Below are 12,838 nucleotides of genomic sequence, written 5' to 3'. Positions count from 1 at the left end.
TTGAGATTACACCCCTCAGCTTGGATGACAAATCCAGATCTTGTCTCTAAAACTAAACTAAACAGAGCTAAGTTTTGGTAGACCTGTAATCCACTAAACAATCAAATTTTTATTTCAAGAAACTGCTACATGATCCTTATTTCCTAACATCATAGTTACTCTGTTTAAAAACGCCATCCTCCCCACCATCACCACTTATTCCCGTATGCTTCATGGAGGGATAATTGTATTTCTCTAAGGCATCATGGCTTGCTTTTTTCCCACCTCAGGTCACCTTCCTCACAGGTACAACACTTGGCCCACACCAAGACCAACTTGTTCCCCACATCTCTTATTCTGTTACCCTGTTTGTGTTCTGCCATAATGCTTACCACAATTTGCACTTCTTTTATATGTCTGTCTGCTTATTTGTGTGGCCCCCACCAAACCATGAGCTCCATAAAGGAAGAGAAAAGATGTGTTTATCTTAACTAACTTAGAGCTCTGCACACACCACATACACAGTCACCACCTTCTCAGGCAGGACTCTAAGTTTTAATGATAATTTCCAGAAGCTTCACTTAGATAACATATCTTTGCCGGGGAGGCTCTAATGAATGAGAACAGTTATTTTTGCCTGAATGTTTTTATTTAAAAAGCATCCTAAAGTAATGCTTTCTAGGGCCATTTTGTAATTATGAAATAGAGGACTTATACTTAATAATATATTTAAATTTCTGCTATGAAGGGTTAAGTCATGGGCTAAGTCGTGGGTTAAGTGTTTTATTTACTATTTTAATGATTCTCATGCACTGGTATTGTAAACATAATTTGCTTTTCCATAAACATTCCTTAATGAGTTTCTTCTTCAAAAAACCAACCAATTTAAGAAATAGCATATAAAGGATTTTGGGGGGGTGTTTTTAAATCACTAATTTAAACATTTTCTAATAATAAAATGCAAAATTGGTCAGACCTCAGAACCACAACTTTCATAGCCCAAATGACTATGAAGATATTACATAACTTTCAAGAAATTAACCAAATTAAGTCAATTCAAATGTGGGCTGGGGTAGGCATATAGTTACAAAAACAGTTTGGCATTTTCTCAAAAATTTAAACATAAAACTCTCAAAGGACTCAAATTCCATCCCTAGGTATCTAACCAAGAAAAAGGAAAGCATATGTCCACAGAGATGTGCATGCTGAAGCTCATAACAGGATTATTCCTAACAGTAAACAAAAAAAGAAAAAAACCTATCTATCACATCCATACAATGGAATATTATTTGGCAATAAAAAAAAAAAAAAATCACAGAGTTACTGACACCAGAGATGACCTCAAAAGCTATTTGTGTATGGCCAGAATGTGCCACAGCTAGTAAATTAAATATACATATATATGGGCAAGTAAAAAAAGTCAGATGCAAGAAACCACAACACTCCATTTATGATTCCATTTATGTGAAATGCCCAGAAAAGGCAAATTGACAAAAAGTAAGTTAATGGGTGCATGAGGCTGGGAACAGGGTTTAATTGTAAATGGGTAGGAGGGATCTTACTGGGGTGATAAAGTGTTCTATTACTGACTTATTGTGATGGTTGTACCATTCAGTAGAGTAACTACATCACTCAATTGTCACGTGAAATGAGTTTTATGGCATCTAAAATCTATCTCAATAAACTCATTTTTAGGCTCCCCACCTGTGGCTCAAGTGGCTAAGGCGCCAGCCACACACACCTGAGCTGGCGGGTTCAAATCTAGCCCGGGCCCACCAAACAACCATGACAGCTGCAACCAAAAAATAGCCAGGCATTGTGGCGGGCGCCTATAGTCCCAGCTACTTGGGAGGCAGAGGCAGGAGAATTGCTTGAGCCCAGGAGTTGGAGGTTGCCATGAGCTGTGATGCCACGGCACTCTACCCAGGGCAACAGCTTGAGGCTGTCTAAGAAAAAAACAAAACTCATTTTTAAAAAGGAGGCTGGGAATAATCATAAAATGAGATATAACATAAAAGATCTGGGTGACAAGGAATGTATCTTGATTAAAGGTAACCACTCCCTTCCCTCTTTCCCCTAAAAAGATCATTTACCAAGCTACCAACAGACCACAGAAGAACGAAGTTTCTACTTCCCTCTTTAAAATACTCTTTAATTAATGCATCGTATCAATATTTTACAGGTGTCATCACAGAACATAGGTGACCTCAAGGAAAAACAAAAACAAGTTTTATACTAGGCTTAGCATGAAAACTGTCAGAATTTTCTTAAATGCCTACAAATTAATACTTGGAATTAAGAAATCTTATGATTTTTATTCTATACTCAAGGAAACATGACTGGGAAAATAAGAAATAAAGGTGTTTGTAAGAATAGGCCCATGTTATAAGGGTAAGACCAAATAAAAACTCCACACTATCAGCAAGGACAGAATTATCAAATCAAATCTTTTTAACTGCCTGAGTAAAGAGCTTTTTGTCTTCTGGGCATAGTTTCCACATAAAAACAAAAACTAGGCTCAGTGCCCGTAGCTCAGCAGTTCGGGCGCCGGCCACATATACCAAGAGAGGTGAGTTCAAGCCTGGGCCGGGCCTGCTAAAAAACAACAATGACAACTGCAACCAAAAAACAGCCTGGCGTTGTGGCCGGCACCTGTAGTCCCAGGTACTTGGGAGGCTGAGGCAAAAGAATCGCGTAAGCCCAGGAGTTGGATGTTGCTGTGAACTGTGACACCCCGGCACTCTGCTGAGTGTGACACAGTGAGACTCTGTCTCAAAAAAAAAAAAAAAAAAAAAAAAAAAAAAAAAACAGGGCGGTGACTGTGGCTCAAGGAGTAGGGCTCTGGTCCCATATGCCGGAGGTGGCAGGTTCAAACCCAGTCCCGGCCAAAAACCACAAAAAAAAAAAAAAAAAAAAAAGAAAATTTAATTGGTTCTTTGAATTTTACTAAAACCAAGTTACAAGATGAGAAGACATTACTCTGATAACACTAATTCTTCTTTACAATATTCAGGTGGTAGGACCTCAACTATAAATATAATTTCTCAGTGTCATTTTATCCTTTTACTATTCTAATGTTAGTAAAGGTTACTGCCTAATTGTTTCCTGGTAGTAAACTTTTCCTGGTAGTAAAAAGTTTACATTTACACCGTTGTTAAGGGAGAGTTTGCACAAGTACAGGCTCTCTAAAAGGGGACTGAAAGGGAAGGGGAGACACAGACTTTAAAAGACAAGAAAAACGGGTGGCGCCTGTGGCTCAAGGAGTAGGGCACCAGTCCCATATGCCGGAGGTGGCAGGTTCAAACCCAGCCCTGGCCAAAAACCACAAAAAAAAAAAAAAAAAGACAAGAAAAACAATTCCTACAAGTGTAATTGCTAGGTTGAAGTCAATAGAAAAAAATATATAAAACAGCGAAGCATCAGCTAACACTGTACCAATGAATATACTTTCGCTCAATAAAAAACCTATTTAAACTCAGCATATTAACTCAGTGAGATATTCTGTTTTCCTTTATGGAATTTTTTTTCTTTTTAAATCATACTATGGACTCAAATTTTATCAAAGCTACCAACTTGATACATACATAGGCCATCTCACTTAGAAATGTCCAAGACATTCTGTCAACTGAGAGACAAAATGAAGTAACTTCTGCAAAACTGAGTAAGAAATGGGCTTCGTAGTTTTTTACAAAATAAGGGGAACTATATAATTTTATGCCACTTTCCATAAATTCACCTCCAGAGTAAATCAGATACACCTGTAATTTTAGCAACAAGAATGGGAAAAAGGGGGAGAAACAATTTAACAAGTTATCCAGACACACATTATCCAGGTTAAAAGTCACTTGATATCCCAAGACTGTTATGACGGCAAAAACATATGCATCAAATCAAAATTTAATTACACTGCACAACGGAGTTGTGCTTCATATTTTATTGACTACTTTGCTTTGACAAGACAGTTTCCTGAAGAAAAGTTCCAAGAATTGAAAAGTTACAACACTCACATACCAAAGACTATTTCCTGAATTTTGTTACAGGAAGTGACATCTGCTGTAATTTTAACATTTACTTCCCAGTAGGAGTCTCATATAAAATTTCTTAAACATTATTTAACAATAGTACACCTAGGCAAAGTTTTCTTTTTTGTTTTAATCAGGCCCAGGCTAGGTTCGTACTCACCAGCGTTAGGCTGGTGCTCTAACTACTGAGCTACAGTACCCAGCTAAAGTGTTTTGTTTTTAATCCTTCCATTTCAGTTTCATGAAGTTTGGACACGAATGACCAATTCACAGTTGTAACTTTTCCCTGGGAATGAAAACAACTGCTGCCTGATAAACTGGGGGTAGAGAGAGACATGCTTAGTAGTTTTGGAAGGAAAGGGTAAAAACAAACATCCAGGTCTTTGAGGAAAAAAAAACAGTTCTTGGGAAAATGCTGTATGACCAAACATTGGGTATTACTTCTTGTTATCTTGTATTTTTTAAACATAGGTATGTCTTAATAGTGTGTAATATGGGAATAAAGAGGTAAATATCTACCCTTTCTATCAATCTCCAGTCTGTTTCAACAGAAAGGAAAAGACATGCATATACAGGAAATATATTAAGTCAAATTATAATTTCATTACACTACACAGCTTATACAATCTCTCTTGGGAACATTCCCACTCATACACACACTTCACAAAATGCGGTCCATGGGCCTCTAGCCTCATGCCTGGGCTCCTCCCTGGATTTATGGGGTCAGAATAGGAGTGGGGGGCTGGGGGCAGAACATGATCTGCATGTGGACAAGAGCCCATGATGATTCTTATATCTCATCAAGTTTGAGACCCCATATGACCATATTATTCCTAAAATACTTATTTTCGTTTGTTTAAATGCCAATCCAGCAGTAAGTAATTCTGAAAAGAAAAGTTAAGATCTTTATGGGTAAAATAAAGGAAGGCAAGCAGTCACAACCTTAACTCTTCCCGGCCCACCCAAACAATCATATATGGCCTTCAGACTGGTCTCCTAGCATTTATCTTATGAGCCACTGCAGATGGAAAACAATTCTTGGTACTTTTTAGAATGTGGATAAAATACCTAATGCCAAGATAAGAGTTTAGGTGTCAATAAAAATTTTTTTCCTCTGTTGCTTGAGTTCCTTAGAATAAGATGTCACCAACTGGGGTTTCCTGTTAATATGGTAAATCTGACACCAAATTACAGCTTTGAGTAACAGCCTTAAGAATTCATAGGCGTTCAATCTGTTTAAATTAAAAAGCCAATATAAACACAAGAAAACAACAAACATTCAGCAAAGAACAAGATTTTCAGGATACCAAGTCTGCTGGCTCAATGGCCATCATGTTAAGCTTTAACTCACTGTGAATAGACAGGGAAAAAGAAGTTCGCACAGGAGAAGGGTTCTCAACACTGATCACTGCCAACACACAAAAAGTCAGCACTGGAAGGTTTTTAAAGTGAATCTTTACTTTTAGTTTCCCAGGGCATTAGCACCAAAAGTTATATATCTTATCTTATCCTGAGGTGTAAATCAAAACTTCATCTGATACACTGAAGCCAGACATTGTGCATTCTATCCGATGTATTATTTCAAGCAAATGAATTTACATTATATTGATGGTTAAATGAATTAACAACTTGAAGCAAAGGTAAAAACTACCACTTCAGGTCTCCCCCCAGTTTTTTCCACTTAAGTAAAAAAGGCCAGGTGGGGTGGCTCACGCCCCACCTAGCATTCTGGAAGGCTGAGTCTGGCTCAGGCATTAGAGACCAGCCCGAGCAACAGCAAGACCCCATTTCTGCTAAAAACAGAAAAACTAGCTGGGCATTGTGGCGGGCACCTGTAGTCCCAGCTACTCAGGAGGCTGACGCAAGAGGATGGCTTGATCCCAGGAGTTTGAGATTGCTGTGAGCTATATGCCATGACACTCTACCCAGGACCACAGGGTAAGAGACTTGGTAAAAAAAAAAAAAAAAAAAAAAATAGTAAAAAAGATAGGTCATCATCTACCCTGTAAAAGTTATGCAGTCAACTTGTATCAGTAAAATGTAAATGAACCACAAGGAATGATATCCAAACTATATGCTTGCATTTCTGAGCCAAGAAACATGTCTAAGAAGCTTTGTCCTGGGAGGTGACAACTCTATCGCCACTACCTCTTCCATGCAGAATTAGCTTACGTTTATTAGCCAATCTTGGGAATTAATGAAATGGGGAGGTTTGCTAACTGGGGACTAAGTTACATATGAAGGAGCAACCAAGTTGTGTGTTATACTTTAAAGCAGTAGTAAAGGGGGCGGTGCCTGTGGCTCAAGGAGTAGAGCACCAGCCCCATATACCCGGGTGGCAGATTCAAGCCCAGCCACAGCCAAAAATTGGGGGGGGGGGGGGGGGGAGCAGTAGTGAAGCCAACCAGCATTACAATGCCTTTATCTTACAGCTGTGAGGTAATGCACACACTCAGATGCTGACCACAAACAAATAACAGGACCAAGATGAGAGAGTAGGTTTCTCCCTCATCCATGATTAAGATAATATTTTTCATTCTTGATTTTATATATATATATATACACACACATATACACTTTCTTAAAGTGTAGCCTTCATGGGCGGTGCCTGTGGCTCAAGGAGTAGGGCGCCAGTCCCATATGCTGGAGGTGGCGGGTTCAAACCCAGCCCCGGCCAAAAAAAAGATTTAAAAAAAAAAAAAAAAGTGTAGCCTTCATTAAATTCCATTTTCAAAAAGAGTATAAGTTCAGCTTTGGAATATCTTTTCATGGTATGTGATAGAACCCCAATTCTCTTGGGAAATCACTTGCATTAATTTTGGCAAAACCACCATGGTATAAACCAGCTGACTTTAAAAAGAATGAGTCATTGCTCCTTCAGTCTTTATCATGGAGGCAGCTCTAGTGAGTCAAGAAGCTCAGCTGGACTCTCAAGATGAACTAGAAAGAATCATTTAAGAGACCTGTTTGTATTTCTCTTCTGTTAAAGACACTGTTTACAATGGTGTAAAGGGGGGGAAATGAGAATATTCACTGGATGGAAATATTGCATAAAGTCTCTCTCTCTCAAAACCTCTCTCTTGAACTGTACTTTGTAAAACACCACAGCATTCTTCTTTGATATTGGCTCTTATTTAATCTGAGTCGCTTTGCATTCATGAATTTTCTTCCAAGGTAATCAGTAGCTCATAAATCAGAGGAAAAAGCGCAGAGCAGAGTGAAACTGGTTCTACACCAGTTTGAGAGTACTGCTTTTTGCAATGGAAAAGTTTCTTCTCTCACCAGAGTACAAACAATCCACCAAAAACCAGCTTCACGTTAATCTCAGTGACAATCTGACTTTGCTTCTTTATTGATCATGCACATTAACTTTAACCAAATTCAAAAGTAAAAGTGGGAGAGTTGACAAAACCTAATTTCCTTTTGCAGATATCTATAAACAATTTCTTTTGAGAAGATATCTGCTCAGCCCCCAGATGCAACTCTTCCAAGAAAGTTCATCTCTCCCAGTCCTACCTATGCACTCCTTCCCCAGGACTCTCAGGTAGCACAGGGTGAGTTTTAAACCTGGTCAATCCCTGACAGTAGTTGAAGGTATATATGTATTCCTTTCCAGAAATCAGAAATTTGCTTCGAGGGATGGAGAATCAGACAAAGCCCTCCTTTTTATGGTACTCACTACTCGGTATAAAGCAACCTAATCTTTGTAGAAAAAGATCTGTAAGCCATTAGGCTTCCTTGTTCTCAAAATGAGGGAATGCCAGTTTTTATAGTTCCATAAAAGAATAGTCTTCATGTACTTTAGGTCTGAGTCTAGAAACCAAAGCCACAATCTGTGACTATTTCACATTTAAAAAGGCAAGTTTGTTACAATTCCCAAAAGGAAGTGTATTCAATGTATCTGTTGTATTGATAGGTTTCAAAGAAAGCACATCCGTATCTGAGCACTAAGGCAGAGCTTATGTCCTGCTTTAACTGATGTTGCATTTCTCACTACCTTTCTTCACCACTCTGACAGCTTGATAAACCAAATAGTCATTGTTTTCAAATTACTGACAAACCCCCCTCATTTTTAAAAGTTAGACAATTCGCATTTTATTTAATAAATGTCTTCCAATTCTAAGAGGAGAAATCAACCACAAAAAGCAAAGTAATGTCCTTTTAGGTTTTGAAATGAGGTAAAGGAATATATAGTCTCAACTTATAAAAGTTCAAAAGTCAAGAAATACTCAGGTAGTCCCTCCCCTTCATTCAAAGTATTTCTGACATATGTAGGGATACTGACTAGAGAAAAGGAACTATATTACCTAACCTATTCAGGCAAATAATTAGCTATATACCACCCATCAATATCAACTCAAGAATGACACTACCTTATAGCAAAGCCAAATAATGAGAGAAAAAGCGCCACAGGTTGGCTTCTATAGTCACTATCACTGCTACAATATTCAGTTGTCATGTAAGTTCTGAACTCTCTCTACTACAAAAAAAAAAAAAAAGGCAAATTTAAACAATGTACAATGAAACTACCGTGGTTAAACATGGACTATAAATCTGTAAGTCCAATCAGTCTAAGAGTCTAAATTAATTGTCTCAAGACTAAATACTATATGTAGCACATGCTCAAGATTTTACTACCCAAGATGATATTTCACAGGTGATTTTCAGTTTCTCTTAGCCCTACTCAGGGTAACCTGGTCCAGCTTTGGGGTTTCCCTGAAATTCAAAAATATCCTGAATCTTTTCTGCTCATTCTTTCTTTGAACCTCAAAGATTACTCTCCCACGGACATTTACAGATGTGAGGTACACTCCCAACATGCAGGCTAAAACAACAACAAACACAAGGGCCTGTGGCTTTGTTCCTAGTTCCTACTACAGGCCAGAAGTATGCACAGTCCTCCTAATTTTTGGAAAGGTGACGCACCACACTGATAACTCAATTATTACATCATGCCACAGAGCAATTTTAGCAGAAATTGCTTTTTTGCTCTTACCCTGATGCTTTGCAGCTTAACATGTCACCTCAGCAGGAGAGAGGCAGCCTGCGAGTGAGAAAATGTTGCAGAGCAGATCTGAAGTCAGGCATTGTTCCACTGTTGTAACCTCAGGCAAGAAACAGCCTGGCAGGGCCTCAGTTTCCTTAACTACCAAATGTAGATAATAAAAGTACTTACCTATTTAGGTGCCGGAGAAGAGTGAAAGAGCTAATCAATTAAAGCTACTTAATGCTATGCCTGGCACACAGCAGTGTTCAATTCAGAGTTTATCTCATTTTATTTTTATTATTAGTTTAAGAGTGCAGGTATTGAATCACTCACACCTGGGTTCAAATCCCAAGGCTGTAATACTGAGCTCTGTGAGATAACATTTACTTAATAATTAGCTCAACATATCCTACAATCTATATTGTACCCTTCTAGCAGTTTGATGAATAATGGCACATTCAGAATGTTTTCGAATACATTGAGTAAAAAACATAAGAATACAAAGGGAACAAATTTTACAGGAACACACATATCAAATATTTAAAAGACAAGTTGAGGGTACAACTTGTCTTTTTCTTTACTACTGAATTAAACAAGATTAAACAGCTCCTTAATTTCATCAGAATGGTAAGTATAAAAGATATTTTAAGGCATCTGCAATTAGCTGATGAAAATATATGTAGTTTCTAATTGTGATAACATCGCAGGTACTGGTACTATAGGTTTGTCTACATTCCTACTAAAAGAAATACTAAGTTTCAGTTAAAGGTTAACAAAAATAAAGACCCAACTTTTGTTTGTCATCCAAGTTCTCCAACTACTTGGCTCCAAGATAAAAACCACTTTCTTAAAACTATCTATAAAATGGAGGGAGAGGATAAACTACAGAGTTGAGAGGATTAAATTATACATAGTAAAAACCAGGTAGCACAGATGAGGTGCTCTATAAAGAGTTCTTTTCTTCCTTGAAAGTTTTTTTAGTAAAAAAATTCTGTCTCATCCAACCTAAACTTCAACACTTAAGCAACCTTAGAGTCTTCAGACCTGAAATTTGTTTCGCCTTCTGAGACATCCCCGGGCCACTATTCCACATCAAATATCAGCTTGAAGAGTCATTAATTTAAATACGTGAGACCAAACTGCTTTCTAGTAAACTGAAAGTTGAATAAGAAATTCATATTTAACTCCTAGGAGCCTATCGGCTCACTTGACACTTGAAGTTTCCATTAGCACCAACTGCTGTCACAACTAAAATGAAACCACACACAATAGTTCGAATCATCTAATAATCACTAATGCCTTGTCATCGCTCTTTTTTAAGGCTCATTAGCAAGCCCGTTACAGCCGGTCCTGGAAAGACGGGCTCCTCTGACAGCGACTGCAGGCGACGACCCTCTCCGCTCCACCAGGGCCGGTGCAGCCCCGTCTGTGCCTACTCAGCAGATTCGCGCAAGGGGTGCCGTTTTACGAGGGATCGTACATTCTAGGGGTGAAATTTTCACTTATGGAATTCTCACCCACCCTTTCCAAGGCGAACTATGCTTTACACCACCCGTAGTTCTAAAATTCCGCACGCGACGCCAGTGACCTCAAGAGCACCAAAGGGACGGTGCACAAAGACCCTCCAATGGACACTTGGGCAAAGGCGGACAAGGGAGACGAACTATATTGCCGGAAAAATAACAGTTGTTTTGGGAAGAAGAGGGATGTTTAACTTGAATCTCAACTTTAACGCAATCCCCCTCTGCGCTGAGCAGAAACTGTCTGGTACGTTCTCCGAACAGTTTTGTAGCTGACAGTCACCAGCCACAGCATCAGGAATGATGAGGAGGCGATGACAAAGCTGCTTCCTGCCGGTCTTCTCCCCAGCACCCCAACCCTTCCCCGCCCCCGCAGCCACTCACACATTCCGAAAAGTTTCTCCCGGTGCCTGGCTTACCTGGACTGGGCTGCCATAATTCAGTTTATAGAGCCCAACGTCTCCCGTCCATTAGAGCCTTCACCCCGCGGGTCCTGCCGCCAGCGCTGCGCTCACCATCTGCCGGGGCCGGGCGGGGACGGCTCCCCAGAGCGACTCGGCGGGGTTGCGGGGCTACCTGCTCCCAGCCCCGGACCTCCTCGGCGCAGCCCCGGGCGCGGGCCGTATGGGCTCGCGCTAATCCCGATGGACATCCGGGCACCGGGGCCTCGGCCGGCGAGCTACACCACAGACCAGCCAGGGGACCGCCGCGTCCGGAGGCGGAGCGCGCGACCGCCCCCGGGGCGATTTCTGAGCCGGGAACGCAAAGGCGCCCCCGCTCCACGCCCGCCAGCGCCCAGCTCCCTCTAAGCAGCGGCACGACTCGGGCCAAAGTGAGGAAGGCAGAGGAATCGCCTTCTGGCTCGGCTGAAGTTGCCCGAGTTCGCCGGGATACCCCCGTCCGTAAAGTTCCGGTGGTACGGCCCGCCTCCTTAAATGGGCAGAGCGCTCTGCCGGCCCGAGCCAGAGGGAGGCGCGGCGGGGCCGGGCCGGGAGGGGGCGCGGGCACCGACGCAGCCCGGCTCGTCCGCCGCCCGGCCCCGCCTGCCGGCTGGTCGCTGGTGCTCGCTTGCCAGGTTTTAACAATGTACGAACACACTCCGCCCGGAACACACAGTACTCAACCGCTCAGAACTCCAGCTCCAGTTAGAATATGTGTTGAATATTGGCACTTCGGATGCCTCAGGGAACACAGCAGCAGTAAACCTCGTTCGCCACTTTTGATCATTCCCATGAATGCTCCTTTCCACTTAGGAAACAGGCAACTAACGCAACTTGCTTGTTCTACTTTGCTTTCAGTTTTGATTTCCTTACCTTGAGACAAATATTTATAAACACCTTCCCTTTTTTGGAGGCACGCAGATTATAAAGAAAAGTAACTCATTTTAGTCCTTAAGCAATGAAGGGAGTGACACCAAAAAATAAGAAAACCTGAAAATGCAGTTACAGTAAGCGTTCTAAGAAGTACAAATGGAACCACGTCCTACTCAAAGGACCTGGGAAGGTATTTAAACCGTGCCTGAAACAAAGCAGGAAAATACTTCGATGGGCAGAGATGGTAGGAAAATGTGCTTCAGCATCTCGTAAGGGCCACTGTATGAGCGAAACACTCTGAGATGAATGGTGAGTGAACGCCTGCCTTGTGGACTCCCCTTTCTTCTACCTAGAATCATGACAATGTTGCCCATCGCATGAAGAGATCCAGACTGTATTTACTAAGTAGTCCTGGAATACAGGCATATGTTAACGTCTTGGCACTAAAGCGACATTGCTGGGGAAGGGAGGGGTGTGAGGGAGGCCCACTACATCCCTATCAGGAGTTCTCCAAGTGTCGTTAGTGGACTCCTGGGAGTCCCCAAGACCTTCCCAGAGGTCAGTGCTATTTCTGGAATAACACAAAGACATTATTTGTCTTTTCACTGTGCTGACATTTGCACTGATGGTGCAAAAGCAATTATGGGGAAACTGCTGGCGCCTTAGCACTAATCAAGGCAGTGCAGCAAATGAAACCAGTAGTCACTGCATTCTTCACCACCACACATCAGCAGTTTGAAAAAAAAAAAGAAAGCCAGTTTCCTTTATGAAGGTCTTTAATGAAGCAGGCGGTCAGAATTATTACTTTCATTAAATCTTGACCCTTGATCACAGGGTTTTTTTGATGTTGTTTGGGACAAAATGGGAAGTGCCATGAAGCACTCGGCTGCACACTGAAGTACAATGGCTGTCTGGAAGAAAAGCACTTGTGTAATTGAGTTGCAAGCCAAACTAGCTGTTTTTTCACAGACTACCATTTTTACTTGAAGGAACACTCCACAAACTGTGGTTGTTCTG

At 41.0% G+C, this 12,838-nt stretch overlaps 1 protein-coding gene across 5 annotated transcripts in view; it reads right to left on the bottom strand.

Annotated features, from left to right (window-relative positions):
- The window catches only part of AFF1 (ALF transcription elongation factor 1), a 204,708-nt gene that overhangs the window by 116,554 nt on the left and 75,316 nt on the right, over positions 1 to 12,838 (bottom strand). Inside the window, exon 1 of one of the 5 annotated variants that reach the window (XM_053601920.1) lies at positions 10,928 to 11,413. The exons of 3 other annotated variants lie outside the window; for them this stretch is intronic. In XM_053601920.1, the coding sequence (XP_053457895.1) occupies positions 10,928 to 10,944 (17 nt within the window). In that variant the 5' untranslated portion in view covers positions 10,945 to 11,413. Of the gene's footprint in view, positions 1 to 10,927; positions 11,414 to 12,838 lie in introns of those variants that run through there. One more of the 5 variants, XM_053602001.1, reaches the window with a different exon arrangement.

Source organism: Nycticebus coucang, chromosome 1, assembly GCF_027406575.1.
Source record: "Nycticebus coucang isolate mNycCou1 chromosome 1, mNycCou1.pri, whole genome shotgun sequence".
In the NCBI taxonomy this organism is placed as follows: Eukaryota; Metazoa; Chordata; class Mammalia; order Primates; family Lorisidae; genus Nycticebus; species Nycticebus coucang.
This window is presented reverse-complemented; position numbering and strand designations above follow the sequence as displayed.